General features: G+C 42.7%; 1 protein-coding gene across 1 annotated transcript in view; it reads right to left on the bottom strand.

The window, feature by feature from the left end:
* LOC126259933 (venom serine carboxypeptidase) overlaps positions 1-21,419 on the bottom strand; it is a 136,046-nt gene extending 114,627 nt beyond the window's left edge. Inside the window, exon 1 of the mRNA XM_049957025.1 lies at positions 21,019-21,419. Within this exon, the coding sequence (XP_049812982.1) occupies positions 21,019-21,336 (318 nt within the window). The 5' untranslated portion in view covers positions 21,337-21,419. The remainder of the gene's footprint in view (positions 1-21,018) is intronic.
* Between the last annotated feature and the right edge of the window lie 4,231 nt (positions 21,420-25,650).

Genomic DNA, 25,650 nt, shown 5'->3' with positions numbered 1-25,650 from the left:
AAGGCACTAGGGTGGAGGACACAGAGGGCAAAGGACATACGCTAAAACTTATATCAAATGATAAAACCCACCCTGACGAATAAAACGTAAAACTAAAGTTGCTGTTGATGCATTACCATCCAACACCGAAGGTAGGGTGCTGGGAAAGTTAAATGTCCACCGCAAAGCAGCTAAAAGTGGTCAGTCCAGCAAGACGTGGACAACCGTCATTTGTGAGCCACAGAGACACCGAGATGGGTCCTCATGACGGAGGAGATAACCGCACATTAGCTGCGTGTGGCCAAAGCAGAGCCAGCAGAGTACAACTGATTACCTGTGAGAGGACCACATGAAAGACTTCCACACATTCATAGTCTCCTTAATGACACACAGCTTGTTGTGCGTACTGTTATGCCATTCCGTCTCCAAAAGCTGAAAAACCCTGCAGCGTAAGACAGAAAGCAAGTCAGTTTTGGAGATGCCCATCTCCAGAAGCGGTTTCCGCATAGCCTTTTTGGCCAGCCTGTCGGCAAGTTCATTGCCTGGCATTCTGATGTGTCTTGAGGTCTACACAAATGCTGTTGAACGACTGGACTGTTCCAGGGCATAGATGGACTCCTGGATGTTCACTACCAAAGGATGGCAAGGGTAGCACTGGTCGATAGCTTGTAGGCTGCTCAACGAGTCAGTACACAGGAGAAATGACTCGCCAGGGCAAGAGTGGATGTGCTCAAGAGCACGAGATACGGCCGCCAGCTCTGCAGTGAAAACAACTGCAGCCATCTGGCGAGGAGTGCTGTTCAATATGTCCTCCATGAACATACGCAAAACCTATGTGACCATCAGCCAACGAGCCAGCAGTGTAAACCACTTCATGGCCACAGTACATCTCAAGAATCGAGAGGAAGTGATACTGGAGAGCCGCAGAGTTGACCGAGTCCTTAGGGCCATGCGAAAGGTCCAGAAGAATCTGCGGCCCAGGTATACACCATGGAGGTGTACGTGAATGGACCTCGAGGAGAGGTGGTAATGGGAAGGACTCCAGTTCAGACAGAAGGGACCGGATGCGAACCACAATCATAAGCCCTGACCTGGGCCGTCAATGTGGGAGATGAACCACCATGGTTGGGAAAAGGAGACGGTAATTTGGATGTGCAGGAGAATTACGAACGTGTTCAACTTGCGAGCAGTTGTGCATGCCTAACCTCCAATGGAGGGACTCCAGCCTCCACCAGAGCATTGGTCACCAGACTCGTTCTAAAAGCTCCCATCGCAAGGTGAATGCTACAGTGTTGCACTGGGTTGAGTAAACGCAACACTGAGGGCACCGCCAAACTATAAACCAGACTCCCTTAGTCAAGGCAGGATTGAACAAGGGCTCCATAGAACTGCAGCAGTGTAGAGCGATCTGCACCCCAATTGGTGTTGCTCAGGCAGCGGAGGGCATTGAGGTGCTTCCAGCACTTCCACTTAAGTTGATGAAGATGAGGTAGCAAAGTCAATCAGGTGTCGAAAACCAGTCCTAAGAATTGATATGTCTCCACTACAGTGACTGGATACTCATTCAGGGAAAGTTCTGGTTCTGGATGAATAGTGCAATGCTGACAGAAATGCATGACACACGACTTCATGGCTGAAAACTGGAAGCTCTGGGCTAGAGCCAATGACTGTACCTTGTGAATGGCTTCATGTAGGTGCCACTCAGCAACACCAGTTCAGGAGGTGCAGTACGAAATGCATAAGTCATCCACATACAGAGAAGGTGAGACCGAGGTCCCTACAGCTGCTGCTAGACCGTTAATAGCAACTAAAATCAGAGAGACATTCAATACGGAGCACTACAGAATGCCATTCTCATGAATATGGAGGGAACTATGGGAGGCACAGATTTGGATATGGAAAGTACGGAGTGACATTGTGTGTGGCAAGGATATGATGTCGCCAGGTTGTGTTGTATGCTTTACGTAAGTCAAAAAAAGGCGGCAACCATATGTTGGCGTCTGGAAAAGGCTGTTCGGATGGCAGACTCAAGGGACACAAGATTATCAGTGGTAGACCGACCCTCATGGAAGCCACCATGACTTGGAGCCAGTAGGTCACGTGACTCCAGGATCCAACCCACCTGCCAACACACCATACGTTCCAGCAACTTACAAAGAAAGTTAGTGAGGCTGATGAGCTGGTAGCTACTCACATCAAGTAGGTTTGGACCAGTTTGAGCACTGGAATGATGGTGCTTCCCGCCACTGCGATGAAAAGACGCCATTGCACCAGATCCGGTTGAAGATGCTGAGGAGATGTAGTCAGATGAGGGATGTTTAATCATATGACTGTGGATCCGATCTAGCCCAGGAGCTGTGTCAAGGCAATGTGCAAGTGCACTGAGGAGCTCCCACTCTGTAAATGGGGCGTTAATAGAGTACACTGTGGCGTGTAGTGAATGAGAGGACTTTCCATCCACCGTTTGAGGGTGCGAAAGGCTGAGGGGTAGTTCTTCAACACAGAGGCTTGAGCAAAGTGCTCAGCAATCACATTTGCAACAGTAGATAACACGCCACTGATGTTAATGTCAGAGACACCTGTTGGGGTCTGGTACACAAAAAGACATCTGATCTTCGTCCAGACTTTGGAACATGACGTATGGCACCCAATGGTCGAGACATACCTCTTCTGACACTCCTCTTTCCATCATTTTATAAGCTGGTGAACGCAGGCATGGAGCCGCTTAAAGGCTATTAGATGCTCTCAGGAAGGGTGCTGCTTATGTTGCTGTAGAGCTCGCCGACGCTCTTTAATTGCCTCAGTGACTTCTTGCGGCCACCAAAGATGGTCTTTTACTGGGGGCACCCTAAAGAACAAGGGATAGCATTTTCCACTGCAGAAACAATGATTGTAGTGACCTGCTAAATGACAACATTGATGGCACCATGTGGGGGAGATTCAACAGTGACAGCAGAGGTGAAGGCTTCCCAGTCTGCCTTGCTTAAGGCCCATTTGTGCAGGTGTCTGTTGGCATGACACCGAGGGAGTGATAGGAAGATGGGGAAACGGTCACTACTACACATGACGTCATGTGCTCTCCAGTGGATAGATGGGAGAAGGCCAGGACTGCAAACCGAGAGATCAATGGCTGAATATGTGCCATGTGCCAAACTGAAATGTGTGGGTGCACATGTATGTAAGAGGCAGAGGTAGAATTGTGACAGTAAATTTTTGACCTCCCTACCATGGCAAGTAAGCATGGCGCCACCCCATAGGGGTTATGATTGTTAAAATCTCCCAGTAGTAGTAAAGGTTTAGGAAGTTGATCAATCAGTGCAGCCAATACGTTCAGGGGAACTGCACCATCTGGAGGAAGATACACATTGCAGACAGTTGTTTCCCACATCGTCCTTATCCTGACAGCCACAGCTTCAAGAGGGGTTTGAAGGGGCACAGGTTCACTACATTCCGAGTTCAGGACATAGACGCAAACTCCACCAGACATACTATTACTGTCCCTGTGGTTCCTGTAATACCCCTTATAGCTGCGAAGGGCAGGGATCTGCATTGACTGGAACCAGATTTCTTAGAGGGCAAAGCAGGTGTAAAGCTTAACAGTTGCCATAGCTCAGCCAGGTGGAGGAATAAACCACTGTAATTCCACTGGATGATTACGTGATCGCGAGACTGGGAAGGCATGAAACACTCAATGAGGCAGTCTACGCCTCAGGGTCACCTGCTGACACCAGATGAGTATGTGTGTGATCGATAGCCACTGTGTCTGAGGGCCCAGCGAGATCTAAGTCCTCAGCGGACACCAGAATCTCCACCTCATTCTCAGACACAGAGCTTGTAGGTAGTGGTGGTGTGTGTGCCACGGCAGTGCCTTGATTCTTGGGGGTCTTTTTCTTTTTAGGTTTCTCTCGCTGCTCTTTAGGTTTGTCCCGTTGGGAGGGCATCACTGATTCAGTATCAGGGACTGAAGAGGACCGTGAAGCCCTACAACCGGCTACCTGTGGTCGCTTCAGCCACTGGCGGGTGTCAGCTTTGCCACTGGCAGGAACCTGGGAAGGGAGTGACCCAAAGGATCCCTTCCTGGCGAGAGGAGCTGAAGAAGACATGCTTGTCCAGCTGTGAAGTGGGTACTGACGTCCCCGATGGTTGGTGGTGGTGGTGGTGGTGGGGGGGGGGGGTGTTGTTCCTGAAGTAGGTTGTGCAGGAGCAACAGGGAGGGAAGTGCCCCCACCATCAAGGGTGCAGGTGGAGTCTGACAGCTGTGAGAGCCAACTGCCAACTGTATGTGGCGGAATGGAAGATATGCACAGGATGTAGCCTCTCATATTTTCTCTTAGCCTCAGTGTAGGTCAGTTGGTCCAGGGTCTTGTATTCCATTATTTTTCTTTCTTTCTGGCGAATCCTGCATCCTGATGAGCAAGGCGAATGGTGCTCTCTGCAGTTGACACAGGTGGGAGCTGGGGCACATGGAGTATTGGAATGTGAAGGACATCCACAATCCCAACAGGTGACGCTGGATGTACAGTGGGAAGACATATGGCCAAACTTCCAGCACTTAAAGCACCGCATCGGGGGGAGGGATACATGGCTTTACGTCACAATGGTAGACAATCACCTTGACATTCTTCAGTAATGTGTCACCCTTGAAGGCCAAGATGAAGGCATCAGTGGCAACCTGATTATCCCTCTGACTCCGGTGGATGTGCCGGACAAGATGGACACCTCACTGCTCTAAATTGGTGTGCAGCTCATTGTCAGACTGCAAAAGAAGGTCCCTGTGAAATATGATACCCTGGACCATATTTAAGCTCTTATGGGGCATGATGGAAACAAATATCCCCCAGCTTGTCACAGGGGAGTAGTGCCCGTGACTGGGCAGAGGATGCTGTTACGATCAATACCGACCCTGACCACATTTTGGACAAGCCCTCCACCTCCCCAAACTTCTTGTCCTAATGCTTCACAAAAAACTGACGTTTCACTGGCAAGAAAGATTCTCCATGAGGTACCAGGATGAATAAGCTTCGCTGCCATCCTTAGCCTGGCATTCCTCCCATGGTGTGGCTGGGGAGGGGGGGAGGGGGAAGGGGGGGACAATATGGGGTTGTATTTCTTAGCACTGAAGTTAGACCTTGACTGCTTAGAGACTGCTGGTGTCTGACCACCAGCATGAGATACTTCATAGCGTGTTCATAGCTACAGTTCATAGTGTGTCATCTGCCCTGATACCACCTACTCCGACCAGAGGCCCTTCCCACAGGTGCCACCCAGCCACAGCAAAGGCCACATGGCAGGATGGCCACTGCCTATTCCCCAGGTTGACGGCCATCTACTCCTTGGCATATGTGGCGAGTTAATGGCGCATCAGCAGAGCGATCCCTGTGTGGTCAGGGAGCTACAAACAACAGGGTACATGGTGGCCCCACCACAACGGACTGGCTACTGTGCTGGATATCAGGCACAAACGAGCTAGGAAGTCGACAGCACAGAAAGTGATACTGCACAGAGGATGAAGGAAAACACATTCAGCAAGGTGATGTTGCCCAACAGCTGGAGAATGAGTGGAAGTGCAGATCCACATTGACGAAGGATGCGAGAGGTCTCAGCGCATGATGGACACTATGAACCATGTAAAGGCCCCTTCTCCAATTGGCTCGCTCTTCAGGAAAATTTTGAAAATAGAGGTCAAACCCTGCAGGGGACCATCACATAAAGGCCAAAATGTGTGAGACTCCTTTTACGACAGGCAGGAATACTTCAGGCCTATTCTAACCCTCGGACCCGCAGGGGGGTACTGTCCTTTTAAATGTTTTATGTAGCTTATGGGAATGATGTCTAGGCCAAAGGTTGTCAGTTGATTTTTGTGGGGAGTGGGGTGGGCTTATTTGGTGTATGCTTTTTTCCTCTTCTTTATTGTATTTGGTAATTCGGATTGGGGGTGGGGTTGTTTTTAAGTATTTTCTGTTGTGTAATATTTTTTGAAGCGTTTTTTGTTTTCTTGCTTCTGGTTGTTGAAAAATAGGGAATGGATGAGAAGAGGTTTCTTGGGGAGGGGGGGGGGGGATTTGGCAATTATTGATCACTGATTAGAGAAATGCAGGTGACGAAGGTGTGCTATTTGGTTGTATTTATTTCTATATTTAATGATGTTTTTAGTTTGTTTCTGTTTCCAAAAATCTTGATTTTTTTATGATGGTGTTTCTTACAGGAGTATCTGATTAGCCTTTTGTCTTCTGTTTTTCAGTGTGTGTCATGTCAGAGTCCAGTTTAGTTACATACGTTAAGTGAAAATTTTGATACCTGTGGTATCATCACTATTTATACCATGCCATGCCAGTCCATATCTATAAGTTAGCAGTAAACCATGAGAACGCACAGCGAATTTGCGACCGGCTCCAAGACATGCCCTCATCAGCCCGCACTGCCAGCACCATCTGAGCCAGCAAAAGGACACTGCACTGGAGTCTAGTCTGTATATTAGTTCAGTTTTGCCTGCCTAGCTGAAGTGTTGTCAGTTAGTCTCCTTCGTTACTGTGGATACCGAACTGGCCTTTCTCAAGGACTCACTTTGGATTGTGTTCTGGACTGGCTGCCATACAATCAAGTAAAAGAAATTATCAGACACAAGGCGTACATCTCATTATTTTGCTCTCTGTCTTAGAACCCACCAACTCACTGAGATCTACCACTGGGACGACCAAACGTGGCAACAAGGCTATTTCCTAGTGTGTTCCAGTGTCTACAATGAAGGTTTCTCGTTCACTATACAAATGTCTGGTGCCAAGGAAAACTACTTTTGGCTGCTCTTTGGTTCTACTTCTAACCATACAAGCAATGGCCATTGTATTGACAGTGTTTCTTTCTTGTAGAACTGTGGACAATTAGCCTTGCTTGCCCTGCAGCTGACTGTTTTCTTTTGCTTTTCACAGGCTGTGTGTTTCATCACTGTCAGTTCTCTGCAAGAACTTTCAGTAATTCACACAGTTAAATTTCAGGTGTGGCTGATGCAGCAACCCAGGGAGATGATACCTAGACTGCCTGCAACACACGCAAACACAGCAGCACCACCCCCAGCACCCACAGCACCAACACAGCAAGCAGCATCTGTTTCCTTACCACCATTCCATGCATTTGATTCTATATGAGAGGAATGGTTAGAGTACTGCACATAGTTCAACTCTCACTTCACGACACATCACACTAAAGGTAGGGACTGACAACCTTATTTTCTCGCAACAACCAGAGTCTCTGTTTACCGGTTACCCAGCAAATGTTTTTCCACTGCCCACCCTGAAAGTGTTCTTTATAAATGACTAATTGCTGCACTAGACAAACATTATGATGAACTGATTAATGTGACAGCTGCATGTAACAAATTCTTTCATTTACACAGGCAACCAAATCAGACACATGAGCAGTGGGTGCCTGACTTTCAAGGACTTACACGCCATCACAAATTCTAGTGAGAGTGTGGACATTATTATAGTAATGCCATGATTAGCGATGTCATTACTCAAAATGCGTCAGATCCTTGCACATGCGAACAGATTCTTATTTATCCCGAATCTAGTTTGCAACAGGTTTTGGAATTAATAGAGCATCAAGACTCATATGACGGTGCAGTGGTAGACCGATTCTGCTACTATTTGTGCAGCTCAGAATAATGGTACATAGGGTGTGCCTGTAGTTTGCACACCACGGCACACAAAGTTTCAGCCAGGGCAGTGACAAACAAAAGCAGTGTACTAGGCAGCAGGCTAGCAGTATTAAATCCTGTCCTCAGAGCTTCATGGCACACAACCATCAGGAGTGCCCCTGTCATGATGCTAAGTGTTATCATTGTGGCAGGCATGGCCACATTCAATCTGTCTGTCTGCAGAAATGCAAGTCCAACAAGGCTCCACATTCTCCAAGGTCTCAGTCAATGAATAAAACAGTCTGAACAGATCTCAGAAGGCCCAGTGGTACCGACTGGCCACACTTCATCCTCAGCTGATGGGCATCACTGGATGCAGATAGGGAGGGGCATGTGTTCACCACACAGAACTCCCAACCACCGTGAGTTTTCATGGCCGGAGCCACTATTTCTCAGTCAACTAGCTCCTCAATTGGATTTACAAGAGCTGGGTGCACCCTGATTACCAACAACACTCAGCAGATCTGGATGGTCACCCATCCAAGTGCTAGCCAAGCCCAACAGTGCTTAACCATTCCACCATCAGTCTAATGGTGAAGGGGAACACTTCATCTGAACTTTCAAGCAACAGATGAACCAGATATTCCCTTATGTAGAAGCAAGTTTTAGTGCTCTTTATCTCACCCTACCATTCCCAGCCATGCAATCGAGCAGTCAGCCCAGCCTCTGCAGCACTAAATTTAATGTGCATGATTTAGTCATTTTCAGAGTTTTCAGCAGACACTGGCACTGGGTATGAGGCATGATCAACAAAACCTTGGGCTGCTCTATATGTTGTGCAGGATCTCACAGGGCTGCAGAAGTGCCATCAGAATCAGCTTTATTTGTGTTGACTGCATCACCCTGCTGCAGGTTTTTCATGTGCAGATTCAATGCCCAGAATTATGCTGCAGCCTCAGCTGCCTTCACCTCTCTCACGTCCTGCTCCAATGGCACTAGACAGGAAGCCAATGGATGCAGCACCATCACCATCACTACAATGCCAGCAGCCCCAGCCATTGGAGGTGGGCCCCTTGTACCTTGCTAGATTCAGGTGGACAACTGTGGACCTTCCATTTGTTGGAAGAAGATGTCTACCCCTGGGTGTGGGTACACACCCTATGGTTTGTTGTTTGACCAAGGTTTCCAGCTACTCATGAGACAAATGTCGAGCTGCAGACAGGAGCTCATCATAACATGAAGATCTGGTGACTGCTTCGTCAGTGGCACTTGCACCCAGACCTGGTGGTATGTGTCAGCTATTGACACCATGCTGTGCAGGTCTACATATAGAAGTTGGCAGTAGCCGTGTCGGTGAACTGCCTACGGCTGGCTCCTCATCAGCCCAAGCTGTGAGGGCCACAATGGAGCGAACAAAAGGATGCCACAGTAGGGTCTAGTCTGTCAGTTTACTTCTGCCTGCCTAGTCGTAAAACCCCATCAATGTTTGCCAAGACAATCTAGCCCGAGAATTACTGAATATCCTTCATCCACATATGGAAAAACTTCCATGCACCGTAAACTTAGTTTTCCCAATAGTAAAATCAATACTGTCATACCCCATGACTCCAACTATTATTGCCAACCCCCACATAGCTTATAACATGATGGCCTGACTCTGCTCTTGCTCACCAGGTTCAGACTGAATGCGTACGCGCACCCCCCTGTCTACAAGAAACCTTTGTTCTGCACCTCTCAATAAGCCCACTAAGCAGCATTCCATCTGTAAACTAACTTGTGCAGTATTATGGTCTATTGGGATTGCTTTGTAACGGTCAAAGCATTCTCATTTGATTTTAATGGCCGCTTCTCCCAACAGTACTTTCCATTCTTCCTACTTCGACAATCCAATGCTTGGTGGTCCACTTCCCCACATGAGTAGCACTGGTTGCCTACACTGTTTTTGCACATAGCCCTTATGTCCACACCAGTAACATATGACCTCTGGAGTGAATACACTGTTATCTACCCACTGCTTCCTGGCAAAATCTCTCCCCTCCAATTGCGCTGCAAACAAAAGGCTGCTGTTAAATCACTAGGGTTCTTAATGTGGACTCTTCATAAGATATCTTGGCTGTATAAGAAAATGTCTAACACTCTGTTTTGTGGTTCTTGCAGTAACACCTTATTGGCCTCTGCATTCTGGGTAGACATGTCAATGCACTGACTTTGGAATCCTCTCAGAAAATACTTCCACCAGAGCCCAAGAAACCTTTGGCATCAACCACCGGGATGACCAAACAATATCAGCATTGCTGCTAATGCAGTAGTTTCATGGTTGGTGGGTATTGTGGAGATAAGTTTACTTATATTGGTTCAGGGAAGATACAAATAGTTTTTGTACTATTTTGGCATTTTTCAAAGTTTACATTAATGAATGTTTTGGGTTTTTTATCTCCAGTGTCAGTTTTAGCAGTACCTCCCATCTAAAACTCCCAACTTCCCATGGTGTCTCCCTAGTTACATACTGATTTTTAACTTATTAGTGAATTGTTGCTGGTAGAAAAATCTTAGGTTTTTCTTCCTTGTTTACTATGGTGGTTTATATGTGTGCGAATCAAAGCGTCCTTCAGGTCTGAAATGCTGCTCGACACTCCCTAGTCCACTCCATGGATGACGATGCAATGGAGCTGCAATATGCACAGCATTTGGCGCAAACTTAATGTAATAAGTTAGTATACCCAACACAGCTTGGATTTCTCTGACATTCCTAGGAGCTGGGAGGTCCTGGATGGTGGTAAGTGTGACTGCAAAGGGTGGATACCCAGAGTGGATTAACATGTCCCAAATATTTGATCTCACTCTGAAAGAAATAGCAGACTTTGTCATTATCACACTTCCACCCAGCACCTGACAGCACTTGAAACAATTTCCTGAGACTGGAAAGATGTTCATCGGAGTACAACCCGAAACTACTATGTTGTCTAAATAGTTCAAACAAGAAGGATCTGTAGCAGTCAACTGTGATAAGTAGCATTAAAAAATTGCAGGTGCAAATGCACTGCCAAAGGGCAACTGCAAAAATTTAAATAGCCCCATTTGAGTGTTTATCGCAAAAACTCATTGGGACTGAATACAGCTTTACTTCCATCAGTACCTCATCTCCTACCATACGAACTTCACTGAAGCTCTCCTGCAAAACTAACAAGACTAGGATTCCTGCAAGTTTTAATCTGCCAGGAAGTTTCATATCAGTCCACACTCCACTCTAGAGTGAAAATTTACTTCTGGAAGCATTCCCCAAGCTGTGGTTAAGCCATGGTTCCACAATATACTTTCTTCCAGGAGGGCTGGTATTACAAGTTTCGCTGGAGATCTTCTGTGGAGTTTGGGGGGGCTTCCACTCTCCTGAGGCAGCCAAGTACCATCTTGTCATTTACCTTGCAAGGAAATAGAACCTTCCTGATCATTTAAAATACTTTAAGTATGTAGATACCCTTGTCAGGAGTTGAGTGTTATAAACAAGGAAGATATTTTATTTACTCCTGTTACTAATTCAGTGTCTGGATTTTGATGCTCGAGATTCTTCCCTGGGGTGTGTGCAGCAGTGAGGGAGAGAGTTGTAGATTTCGTATCACAAGATCTGTCGAGTTCCCCCCCCCCCCCCCAATAGGAAATGTACCTTGTTTGCAAAAATCATAGATCAAAATGGATCTCTATGAATGTGACAAGACTGCTGCATTTTAGAATGAATATTTTATTGAATATATTTATAATACACAAGAGAGAATGTGAATAATTCTAGTTAACCATACAGTATCTGAAACTCAATGAACAAAAATGAAACCAAAGTATAAAGAGAATTCATTGATATATATATATATTGCAGCTCATAATGACATAGCATTTTTATAATATTTCATCATTCTTTCCTCCTCCCTCAGGTTCTTAATGGTATTCTATTGAAATGGACATGGCACCCTGACTGACAAATTCCTTGGGCATTAATAGTATGACTCAGGAACTGAACTTTTGGTGCTCCAAACAAACAGTTCAGTAGGCTAATGCCTGAACCATTTGAACGGAAGCGAGTTAAGATTTCCGATTAGTAATCCAGATGCTTCATTTCGGAGCAGATGTCCAAATCATGTGTAACTTTGTCCATCAGGCACTGGAAGGTTTGCACAGTTTTGTATAATTTTCCTGCACTCATACCACATTCTGATTGCTCACAGCCCATATTTTCACCTGGTAGCAGTAAGTCCAACTATTATTTTTTCAGCATACTCTGCGATTGCAGCATTTAATGGGCATACCTATGTTTCAGCATCTTGAAACGCATACAGCCCACAGTGTGCCACTCTAAACACCATCAGATTAATGAAAACCATCTGGTATTATTGTTACTGAAGTTTCCCCAAACAGTAATTCTGTACTGTTAAGCATGACTCGAGTACACTGTACATAGAAGTTTTTTTGTTAAAATAATATGCAACCTGTTTCACAATAGATATTAAGGTGACTGATTTTTACACATACTGTGTACATGTTGTCTCCATTGGAGCTCATTGTCAATTGTAATTTCCAAAAATTTTATAGAGAAAACATCTTCCAGTCTTGTTTCATCTGAACATATATCAATGTGATCTTCCTTTTCTCTTTCATGAACACTATGAACATTGTCTTTTTTAGATTTATGATTAAGTCATTCTGTATGAGCCACTGTACTGTGTTATTTGTTGACATAAATGCACCTCTTTCCAGTGTTTCGAGATTTTCTTCTGTATTCACTAATGTCGTGCACCGGTATATAGTATTTATTTGATCCTTCTCAATTACTTCAATACTGTTTATAAATTGGTTTAACAGAGGTGGGCTAAGTACAGATCCTTCAGGTACACTGTACATAATATACCTGATCTCAAATCTGCATCCAGTTTATGTTGCTTCATACTGTTCTGTTTTGCTGACATGTGATTTTATCCATTGCACTGCATGTCCATGTTTTTCAGTTAGCATTGTATGGGTGGCTGTGTCAAAAGTTTTGGACAAATCCAGAAACATAACAGGTACAGTGTTTCTTTTGTCTAATGAATCTGTAACAGGTTCTACTAGGCTTGAGATGACAGTTTCTGTGAATTTCCCTTTTTGTAAGCCATGCTGTGCTGGAATCAAAATATTATGTTTCTGTAGGAATGTGATCATCTTACAATTGTGTTCATCTCTAGCATATTTGAGCTGCCAGAGATTAAAGATATTGGTCTGTAGTTTCCTTGTCATCTGTCACTTTTCTTATACGTTAGTACTACTTTGCTTATTTTTAATTTTTTCATCAAATATGTGTCCTCTAAATGAGCAGATTCCTATATCCAAAAGAGGTTCTATTATTTCTTCATTCACTTGCTTTGTTAAGTAATTTAAAATAATGGAAACTACAGGTTGGAACATCAACAATATTAGGAAAAGGATAGACTGCTCCTCACTGTAAAGATGACACACTGAGTTGCAGAGAGGCACAATGAAACAACGTTTAGACATTTAGCTTTCAACCAACCCCTTCTTCAGAAAAAAAAATCACACACACATAGATACATGCAAGCACACTTCACACACACGCCTGCCATCTCCAGCAGCTTGGACTGTCAAGTATTATGTTGAATGAAAGTAGCAATCTGTAGTGGGGCAGGGAATGGATAGCAGGGTATTGGTGGGGGAAGAGAAGAACACTGTCTGGCAGAGTGTGCAGGGACTAGATGGAGGCATAACACAATGCTAGTCACATTGTGGGGAGGCTATGAGGCAGGGAGGTAGAGCTGGGGGGGGGGGGTAATGGGGAGCAGAAAAGGAGAGGAAGGGGAAAGAGGAAAGACAGGCGGATGCATTGCCAGAGAGTGGCAAGCACTGAATGTGAGGGGTCATGAATAGGGATTAGGTGACAGGATAGAGGGGTGGGAACTGTTGGATGGAGGGGGTGGGGGTAGTAGGTTACTGTAGGTTGTGGCTGGGATAATTTTGGGATGGTGAATGTGTTTTAAGGACAACGCTCACCTGTGCAGTTCAGAAAAACTGGTGCTAGAGGAGAGGATCCAGATGGCCTGTATTCTGAAGCAGCTATTGAAATCAAGCATGCTATGTTCAGCTGCATGTTATGCCAAAGAATGGTCTACCATGCTCTTGGGCACAGTTTGGCAGTGTTGAAAAGGGGTGCACTAGAGTGTTGTGGAGATTGGGAGGGCAAAGGAACACTGGCTTAGGACGGGTGGGAAGGATCTTGGGTAGGATGTCCCTCACTTCAGGGCATGATTATAGGTAATCTAAACCCTGGTATCCCTCCCTCTTCCCTGCCTCACTCCAGATAGTTACTTTCGTTGAACATGACAGATGTATTTTGATCAGAGCTGCTGGAGATGGTGGTCAGGTGCATGTGAAGTATCAACTTGTGTGTGTGTGTTTTTAAGAAAGCTTTGGCCAAAAGCTAAATGCGTAACAGTCTTTTCGGTGTGCCTCTCTGCAACTCAATATGTCATCATTATACGGCGTAGCAGTCTAGCCTTTTCCTAATATTGTAGTTATTAAATACTCTGATATTTCATCATTTACTCCAGACTTTTTGGATTTTTATTCCTGCACTATTTTTATGAGTTCTGTTTTTGTTACTGTTTCCAGACACATTGAGTGGGATGGTTGCCCAAATGTTCTACGATGCGTTAACTCCTGATGGTTTCCTTCCTCCTCTAAATTTTGTAGAGCACATATAAAACTGTTGTTGAGTAAATTAGCATCTTGGTTCCATCTGTAACTAAATTTTTCTCATTTATCAACAAGTTAATAAAATTTCTGTTTTAACACTCTTTCGACTGCATCTTTCAGTATTCATTGTGTGCCATGTTCTTTTACTTATGTGGTCAGAATTTGCTATGGCTGTTTATTGAGCTGGTTTTTGCTTCTCTTATTTATTTCCTGTACTGCTTCTAATGCTGTTTATATGTGTCCATGTTCTCTGTTGTTCAAGTTCTTACCCCCTACTCCTGAATTCACTTATTTATTTGGTAATCCATTGGTTACTGTGACCCTGGTGTTTCTGACAGGTCATTTTGGTGAAGACTGCATGAAAATGAAGCATTAGTGTGTTAAGAAATGCATCATACTTCTGATTTGTACTTTATGCTTGCATCGTTTCAGACCAGTATTCTTTCCGCAGTGTTATTTTACAAATATTCATGTTTTGAAGGTTAGTAATCTTGACTTCTTTTGACTTGTTTTACATCTGTTTAGGAGCTCCTATTTTGGCAGATACAAAACATTAACCCACGATGATTAGCGGTTACTACTTGCAGAACTTTTCCTATGCATTCACTATTTTTAATATTAGTGATAGTCTGAGTGATCAGTCACTCTCGTAGGTATATTTATTATTTTCATATTACACTGTAATAATGTTTCATTTAATTCTTGTTTTGGTTTTGAATCTTTACCAATGTCTATGTTGTGGTCTCCACGTATTGCAACTTCTTTCATTTTAAACTTCAGTACTAATTTTGCTATTTTTTCAGAAATATTGCAGTCATACCCCATGGGGTACCATTTACTAGACTTACTCACTCTGAATGGTCATTCCTGTCATATCCCTGAACACCGACCATTGCTCCTGGAACACCCTGCATAGTGTCCCTCCTAAGGGTCGCTGGGCACATTTTCTCTCTGGTGTTTTGACAGATACCTGCAATGCCATTTTTGCAATGTGTAGCTGGAGACAGCTCAAAAAATAATAAAAAAAACTGCATTTCATGTTTACGTGTTGCCCAGCACTGATGGAAAGTGTCTGTTTCCCATTACAAAGAAAATGATTTCTAATATTGTGTAATTTTGTGTGTTCATTTGACAGAGAGGCCCCAGATTAGTCTAGTGTGATATTTGTTCTATCAATAATTATTAAAAGTGGCAGTGAACCACTAAGAATAATCAGTACTCCAGCTACAACTGAGCAGTTCTGTTGCATGGCAGTAGCCATAGAGATACAAGTATACACTGAGAAGTTGTGGCAAGTAATTTAGTGCTCCTTGTGCTGCAAAGCAGTACTATTATGAGCCACATTTTCTGGAGTCAATTTGTTGTTCTGAAAACTGAATAGCATGTGTGTGAACATTTAAGATAAGCTACTGCCAAATTTCTTTTTGAAATCACACCTAATGTTTGTGCAGTATACAACTGCATGAACAAAGACAATGAAACTACAAAAATATGTTATTTCAAATGGGTACTATTAAAAAATATTATTGTTAGTGGTTTCGTACATTTATGTGAGAAACCAGTACAGATAGAACTTTCCTGGGTTTAACATTACGTGAATTTGTTATTTTACCCGAGGTTTTGTAATTTCCTTATGCGCTACATGTACCATACCCCTTTGTTTTGACTTCCGTAAACATGGCAGGGATTGTTCTATTTGCTCCACTCTGGTTGCTGTGTTGTGTCTCAATGGTATCCTGTCTCTTAGTCAATAGCAGTCAGTGCGGGCCAGGATGGTGATGTTGCTGCCAGAGCTCTTAGAGTTTTACTGTCCTTGTTAATACATATCTATAAGACGAATGTTCCGCTGGAGTAATTTGGAAATGGTCTACCAAACTGGCACCTAAATTCTACTTTAAAAATAATTTTCTTCATAATGGGAAACTAATAGATGCTTTCCTTCAACAATGAACATCACATGAAAAATATGATGAGCATATTTGTTTGGGCTTACTAGCTACACAGCAAAAACGACCTTGCAAATATCTACTGAAACACTGGACAAAATGCACCTGACAACTCTTAGGAGGGACACCATACATGCTGGGTGCTCGGAAATTTGTGTTACAAACTTCTAGGACTTGTACAGAGTACTTTGTACATGATATTTTGAATATGAGCCCATGTCCAGAAACATCATCCAACAACACTACAGAACATCAAAGTTGTAGGCGCTGGTGCCTGTAAATTTATGTATATACAGGGTGATTCCATGATGATGATAAGCTTTCGAGGATTATGGAGAAGGAACTTGAGATAAGGCTCCCTGCACCAGAAATGAACGAGTCTAAAGTTATAAGCGAAGATCGTTCTGATACCTTTGACAGTGGACTACATGTAGCGGTACTGTTGTTGCTAAGATTGTAGGGTAGGCAACTTTAAGAGGTGGTAGCATGGACCAAAACAATAGAAAAAAGCTTAGCAAATATGGTCTAAAACGTATTCGTTAAAAGCTGTGAGCACTTGTTTAATAGAGGAGATGTATTTTCTCACTTGCGAAGATGAACAAGTGCTCATAGCTCCTCAGGTACGCATTTTAGAGCCGATGTTTACCAGACATTCTTTTCTTGTTTTGGTCCATACTACCACTTCTGACAGCTGCCTACCCTACAATTTCGAAACAACAGTACCAGTACACGTATTCCACTGTCTCACGTATCAGTGATTTTTGCTTGTAAATTTCGACTCTTTCTTTTCTGGACTAGGGGCCCTCACCTCCAATTGATATATTTATCCTTCTCCATCATCCGAGAAAGTATGTAAAATTATCAAAGAATCACACTGCATGTACATACATTTACAGGCGCCAGCACCTATAGCTTTGACGCTCTGCAGCGTTGTTGGGTGACGTTTCTGGACGTGGGTTCCCTTTCTGCAGCATCACTGGATAACGTTGTTGTCCATGGGTTCCTCTTCAAAATATTCCCGGTATCTCCTTTCTCCCATCTACACGTACTAGAGGTTTATAACGGGAGTTTCCGAACGCCCTGTACAACCGATTTATCAGATATGATTAGCAGCGCTATAAACATTGTTTTCTAATCGGGCACATTATATACTTTAAAGTTTCATCGTTGGGCAATCGTAAAGAACTGGAAAAAGACTTCGAAAAAAATTCTATTTTGTGTAATGAATGGCAGCTCACTCTAATTGTGGATAAATGTAAGGCAACGCCTGTAACAAAGAGGAAGAACGCTATTGTATCTGAGTGGTGAACATCTTGAGCACGTCACACCGTACGAGTATTTAGGAAGAATATAAAATGGGACAAAGTGAAATCAGTATTAGGGAAGAATGTGTTGGAAACATTATGGGAAAGTGTGCTGCATCTGTAAAGTTTGTCGCATACAAAACGCTAGTGCGACAAATTCTAGAGTAATGTTCCAGTGCATGGAATCCTTATCAAGTGGGCATGACAGCAGGCATCGAACGAATTCAAAGACGCGCCACTAGGATCTTACAGGTCGATATAGCTCATACGCGTATGTACAGAAACGCTCGTAAAACTTGAATGGGAGTCCCTGTAAGAAAGGCGACGTAGTTATCTCGAAATCCTGCAGGTTACATTTAGAGAAATTGTATTTAAGATGACTGTGCGACCATTGCTCTGCTACCAACGTATATCTTGCGTAGGGGTCATGAGAAATAGATGAGAATCTAGGACGCGTTCAAACGCATGCAGACAGTCACTATGCGAACAGAATCCATAGATACATTAAAAATGGATGTATGTACATACGTTTGTGTGTATGTCCCACATCTCCTCCTAAACTACTGGATCAATTTCAACCAAACTTGGTATACATATCCTTACTGTCATGCAACAATCGCTGTCGTGGCAAAAATGTGATGCGTGGAAAAAAGACGCACCATGCTTCACGTTTAAATTACTTCTGTGCTACTAACTATTCGCAAACAAATTTCGTAGACAGTATCCACATAAGCTGCTAAATGCACCTACAAAATTATATCATGTTAACAAATGGCTCTGAGCACTATGGGACTTAACTTCTGAGGGCATCAGTCCTCTAGAACTTAGAACTACTTAAACCTAACTAACCTAAGGACATCACACACATCCATGCCCGAGGCAGGATTCGAACCTGCGATCGTAGCTAATGTTAACACATATAGCTCGGGAGATATGACGACCTAAACATTGAGACGCGTGAAACGCTGCCGCATTGTGCGTTAAATTTTAATATATTTATTCTCTACTATTACGACACTCCTACAGTCGAGCCAGCTTAAGGAACTTCCTGACACCCAACAATTTGACCGCTTTCAGCTGGGAAGCGCAGACGGCTATAGGCAAAACAATAGCCGTCTATAGAGGTAAGAAGAGGCGTTGCCATATAGACGTTTACAAAATGATAGAGTAGACACGCGAAGGAGCTGTACTTGCACAATATCCAAATTTCTCTGAAAGACTGTTTCATAATTTCAAAGTGCTTTCCACGAACACATGGAAATGAATTTTTTTGCTATTACACTACAAAAACAGTTATTTTTTCCGTTTCTAATAAAAATTTGGCAAATTGAATACTCAGGCACGCCGCGTTTGTCAGCTAGTGGGAAACAAAATTGCCCCATGCACTGTACAGTGGCTTGCGGACTATTTATGTAGATGTAGAATCCCTTAGGAATCCCCACCCAACAATGCGATATAGCTTTCTTTTTTCTAACGATGTTGCATAGCTTTCCATATCTAGGTTACGCAACGAGCAGAGTTCGCATTGAAAGCCAGACCAATATTACGCTGACAATTTACTGGTCTGAAAATTGACACGCATTCCATCATGAAAATGTCTGGCTGACTATACACGGATTTTCTCGTAACTACCTCTGGATGCGGGTATGTGTCACAAACGCATTAAAATAGGTCACCTGTCTGGGTCAAAACTATTTAGGCCAGTAGCCTATTTTCAGGAATAACATCGAGAAATCCCTCGGACAAATATATAGCAGGAATCATTATCTTGCTCACTTTTAAACATAAAAATATAACACTATGCTCATGCAACCATTTTTCATTCACACAATAAAACTAATCATTAACACTCAAAGACAAGCTACGCTGTTTCTTTAGCCACTGGTAAAAACCCATCACCTGCGTAGCGGTGCATGATAATTAGCATAGATTAACAGAGTTACGCGAGAGACGCTTACTTCTAGAATTCGTATATTTTTGCAATGTCGGTATTGGTAGCTCAGAAGTGATACCTGAAGGTAGCCGCTGTTAACAATTTTAGCAGCTTGATGACAATGTACGATTTAGCAACGAAATGTAACGCTCATGCGTTTGAAATTTTACATTCGTATACTGAAAATTACTGCATGGATTACTAACTATTTAGAAATGGGAAAATCGCCTACGGTGAAAGTTACTAAAATTTTGCCGGCCGGAGTGGCCGTGCGGTTCTAGGCGCTACAGTCTGGAACCGCGAGACCGCTGCGGTCGCAGGTTCGAATCCTGCCTCGGGCATGGATGTGTGTGATGTCCTTAGGTTAGTTAGGTTTAAGTAGTTCTAAGTTCTAGGGGATTGATGACCTCAGCAGTTAAGTCCCATAGTGCTCGGAGCCATTTGAACTAAAATTTTACCAACCAATTACTTTTTCCCTCACCACAGAAGTTTAAAATAATGAAGTTTCAATTTACACTCTAATACGAAAGGCATAATTCTCCAAGTCACTCGGAAGGAAAAGCATTTAGAGTTTTGTCTCAGCGACGTCAAGAGGGAAGTACGAGCCGCTCCAAATTTAAAAAGCTTCCCTGCAGATGAAACAAGCCTACAGAAAGAAAACCGAAGACATGAACAGTTTCATCCTTATGCGAGCCAGTGTGCTGACTGTCGTGGCATTTCGATCGTTCTACGCCTCTAGGTAATTCCCCTAATCGATAAGGGTTACGGAGGAGTTTTTTTAAAAAGTAGATCTAGACACAACGATAAGTCTTTCGTTTCAGCTGGAAAGGATCTACTAGTCTGGAAGGTTTAAATCAAGTGAATGAACGTAAAAATAATTACAGGAGGCAATTGTGTTACAGCCATATTATAAAATCCCAAGAATTTTTCTAAGCTGATCCAGTTGTGCACTGGAACACAGGCTCACAGCACAAAACCTATGTTGTACTAAAATAAAGTTTTGCGGAACACGGTAACGTGTTTCGTTTAGTTTATACAGAGTACAATGTTTCACAAAGAACCCACGCTAAATAAATTAAAATGATTATAACGAATTTAATTTACAAAATGAAAAACCTGTCCAGTTCAATGATACGACATACGGCACCCACTATAATAGGGCCTGTTAGTATCATACTGTTTACTATGTTAATCCGTTTTTAAAGGCTTATTCTGTTTCCGAGCTATTCAAATCACCACAAAAATAATTCAGTTTCAAAATGTAAATGTAAGCAAAGTGGAAAAAAACAGCGCCAAATTAAAAATAGCGTAAAAACACAATAATACTTTCAGTCAATACAGTCACGTTCGGTAATGAAAGAACATCCCAACATTTTTCATGATATTTTTGTCAAGATATTTAGACTGTAACCAACAAATCTTACATCAGGCCATGTTACTTCTAGCAATATCACTTTCTTCACACTGCTACTTAGATGTGGCTGTGTTACTTACCTCAGCAGGGAAGAACCAGAAGAAAAGATTGGAGTTGAACGTTTTGTTGACCGTTAAATAACCGGAATAACTCTTGACTCTATGGCAATTTTCGGTGCATCCTTCGTTAATGCCTATGCCTACTAAAGCAAGCCGCTGTGCCTCCTTTATTCTTCCTTCTTCAATGAGCGGGGTGAGAAAAAGTGGTTCTCCTGGATCCCCCTCAACCGGGAGAGGTAGAATTCGCGGATAAACATTGAAAAGAGAGTCTACATGAAATGCACAAAAACTAACTAAAACGAAACAGACGCTATAAACAACTTCCTGGGTCCGTGCCATAGTACCACCACCGACGAACGCACTGTTACCCTTGTTACGACGCTTTACAAGTACCTCCGCATGACACAGCTAACAGCTGACAGGCAATATCGACTCTGCGCCCAAGTAGTAGTTCCACATCTTCAGTGCTGCCAATACATCGTGCGGTAAAACAAAAACCACTAGCAATTCACAAGAGTTCAAGGGGTGCGTGCTGATAGTTGACTCAAATAATGTCTTGCTACACACATGATACAGAGTAGCATGATATAGCTACACTTGAGCAGAAACATGGCTTTTATTTCAACAATTCTAACATATGGTGTCAAAATCGCCGTGAGGTTTCAATGCTGCAACAGATAACCACACGCTCAGGTTCATGTAATATTAACTTCTTTCTCTTTTGTTAATTACTTTTTCTTTTAAAAGATAAATAAAAGAATAAAACACAAATCGGTATTTTTCTGCCTTCTTTCCCAAAGTTCTTCATCCAGAATGTTATTCCCTTAGTTGCTCTCTCCATCGTGAAACTGGCGGCGCTCTATATGTCAACGCATACGTTCTTTATGTGTTCTATATAATAAGTGATATAACTGTTCGGATTATTACACACGTTGAAACTGCTTTACTGAGCATAATACAACGGTACTTCAAATAGGCAATGGAATCATTCGGTTTTCGCTCTGAGCACTTAGAAGAGGAGCAGTCCAAGGAAACAGTTGGCCCAACTCTAGCAACAATGGATCTGTTAAAATGGCTAAAAGTAACTGATATACATCGCCGAACATAAGTGAAATCAAGGAATGAGAAACAGACTGATGCACAACAGGTTAAAAGTTTAGGGCAAAATAAAGGACATGATGACCTCAACTGTAATACGTCGCCTTCTGTGTCTACTAAAGCAGTTCTGTCGTTAGATCTCAACTGAAATCCTCAAAAATTCTGTAGCCAATCAGATAATGTTTTAGTGAAGCTCCTACTCATGGTGGTAATAACTTACCCAGTTATCCTACCAAAAAACAATAAACGGCCACAATGTATTTCTAGATGAATACGTAAACTGTCATAACATGTACGAAATATTGATCCTGGCATGCAATTAAAAATTTAGGTGAACGTCTAGCTGGCCGATATGGCAGGAACAGTGAAAATTCGAGACGACTTAACCTAACCATGAATGACTGCATGACACAATCTTAGTCTTTCGTATCCCCATTTCAGACGAGGGATGTGACTTTTGCCCGTTCTGTATCTCTATATTCTTCACCGATTTTTCAGTCACCCTACTAGATAAGAAAACGCCAATTACCATTCCATAACTGCAATACGAAACATGATACGTTCAAAATCTTTTTCATATCGTTGTGCATGTTGTTGTGGTCTTCAGTCCTGAGACTGGTTTGATGCAGCTCTCCATGCTACTCTATCCTGTGCAAGCTTCTTCATCTCCCAGTACCTACTGCAACCTACATTCTTCTGAATCTGCTTAGTGTATTGATCTCTTGGTCTCCCTCTACGAATTTTACCCTCCACGCTGCCCTCCAATGCTAAATTTGTGATCCCTTGATGCCTCAAAACATGTCCTACCAACCGATCCCTTCTTCTAGTCAAGTTGTGCCACAAACTTCTCTTCTCCCCAATCCTATTCAATACCTCCTCATTAGTTACGTGATCTACCCACCTTATCTTCAGCATTCTTCTGTAGCACCACATTTCGAAAGCTTCTATTCTCTTCTTGTCCAAACTGGTTATCGTCCATGTTTCACTTCCATACATGGCTACACTCCATACAAATACTTTCAGAAACGACTTCCTGACACTTAAATCTATACTCGATATTAACAAATTTCTCTTCTTCAGAAACGATTTCCTTGCCATTGCCAGTCTACATTTTATATCCTCTCTACTTCGACCATCATCAGTTATTTTACTCCCTAAATAGCAAAAGTCCTTTACTACTTTAAGTATCTCATTTCCTAATCTAATCCCCTCAGCATCACCCGATTTAATTTGACTACATTCCGTTATCCTCGTTTTGCTTTTGTTGATGTTCTTCTTATATCCTCCTTTCAAGACACTGTCCATTCCGTTCAACTGCTCTTCCAAATCCTTTGCTGTCTCTGACAGAATTACAATGTCATCAGCGAACCTCAAAGTTTTTACTTCTTCTTCATGAATTTTAATACCTACTCCGAATTTTTCTTTTGTTTCCTTTACTGCTTGCTCAATATACAGATTGAATAACATCGGGGAGAGGCTACAACTCTGTCTCACTCCTTTCCCAACCACTGCTTCCCTTTCATGCCCCTCGACTCTTATAACTGCCATCTGGTTTCTGTACAAATTGTAAATAGCCTTTCGCTCCCTGTATTTTACCCCTGCCACCTTCAGAATTTGAAAGAGAGTATTCCAGTTAACGTTGTCAAAAGCTTTCTCTAAGTCTACAAATGCTAGAGACGTAGGTTTGCCTTTTCTTAATCTTTCTTCTAAGATAAGTCGTAAGGTTAGTATTGCCTCACGTGTTCCAACATTTCTACGGAATCCAAACTGATCTTCCCCGAGGTCCGCTTCTACCAGTTTTTCCATTCGTCTGTAAAGAATTCGCGTTAGTATTTTGCAGCTGTGACTTATAAAAACTGATAGTTCGGTAATTTTGACATCTGTCAACACCTGCTTTCTTTGGTATCGGAATTATTATATTCTTCTTGAAGTCTGTGGGTATTTCGCCTGTCTCATACATCTTGCTCACCAGATGGTAGAGTTTTGTCATGACTGGCTCTCCCAAGGCCATCAGTAGTTCTAATGGAATGTTGTCTACTCCCGGGGCCTTGTTTCGACTCAAGTCTTTCAGTGCTCTGTCAAACTCTTCACGCAGTATCTTATCTCCCATTTCATCTTCATGTACATCCTCTTCCATTTCCATAATATTGTCCTGAAGTACATTGCCCTTGCATAGACTCTCTATATACTCCTTCCACCTCTGCTTTCCCTTCTTTGCTTAGAACAGGGTTTCCATCTGGGCTCTTGATATTCATACAAGTGGTTCTCTTCTCTCCAAAGGTCTCTTTAATTTTCCTGTAGGCAATATCTATCTTATCCCTAGTGAGATAAGCCTCTACATCCTTACATTTGTCCTCTAGCCATCCCTGCTTAGCCATTTTGCACTTTCTGTCGATCTCATTTTTGAGACGTTTGTATTCCCTTTTGCCTGCTTCATTTACTGCATTTTTATATTTTCTCCTTTCATCAATTAAACTCAATATTCCTTCTGTTACCCAAGGATTTCTACTAGCCCTTGTCTTTTTACCTACTTGATCCTCTGCTGCCTTCACTACTTCATCCCTCAGAGCTACCCATTCTTCTTCTACTGTATTTCTTTCCCCCATTCCTGTCAATTGTTCCCTTATGCTCTCCCTGAAACTCTCTACAACCTCTGGTTCTTTCAGTTTATCCAGGTCCCATCTCCTTAAATTCCCACCTTTTTGCAGTTTCTTCAGTTTCAATCTGCAGTTCATAATCAATAGATTGTGGTCAGAATCCACATCTGCCCCTGGAAATGTCTTACAATTTAAAACCTGGTTCCTAAATCTCTGTCTTACCATTATATAATCTATCTGATACCTATTAGTATCTCCAGGATTCTTCCAGGTATACAACCTTCTTTTATGATTCTTGAACCAAGTGTTAGCTATGATTAAGTTATGCTCTGTGCAAAATTCTACAAGGCGGCTTCCTCTTTTATTTCTTCCCCCCAATCCATATTCACCTACTATGTTTCCGTCTCTCCCTTTTCCTACGCTTGAATTCCAGTCACCCATGACTATTAAATTTTCGTCTCCCTTCACTACCTGAATAATTTCTTTTATCTCGTCATACATTTCATCAATTTTTTCATCATCTGCAGAGCTAGTTGGCATATAAACTTGTACTACTGTAGTAGGCATGGGCTTTGTGTCTATCTTGGCCACAATAATGCGTTCACTATGCTGTTTGTAGTAGCTAACCCGCACTCCTATTTTTTTATTCATTATTAAACCTACTCCTGCATTACCCCTATTTGATTTTGTATTTATAACCCTGTAATCACCTGACCAAAAGTCTTGTTCCTCCTGCCACCGAACTTCACTAATTCCCACTATATCTAACTTTAACCTATCCATTTCCCTTTTTAAATTTTCTAACCTACCTGCCCGATTAAGGGATCTGACATTCCACGCTCCGATCCGTAGAATGCCAGTTTTCTTTCTCCTGATAACGACGTCCTCTTGAGTAGTCCCCGCCCGGAGATCCGAATGGGGGACTATTTTACCTCCGGAATATTTTACCCAAGAGGAC

The sequence above is a fragment of the Schistocerca nitens genome, chromosome 5 (genome assembly GCF_023898315.1).
Source record: "Schistocerca nitens isolate TAMUIC-IGC-003100 chromosome 5, iqSchNite1.1, whole genome shotgun sequence".
NCBI classification, from domain to species: domain Eukaryota; kingdom Metazoa; phylum Arthropoda; class Insecta; order Orthoptera; family Acrididae; genus Schistocerca; species Schistocerca nitens.
The sequence above is the reverse complement of the archived record's forward strand: the minus strand, read 5'-3'. Positions and strand labels throughout refer to the sequence as shown.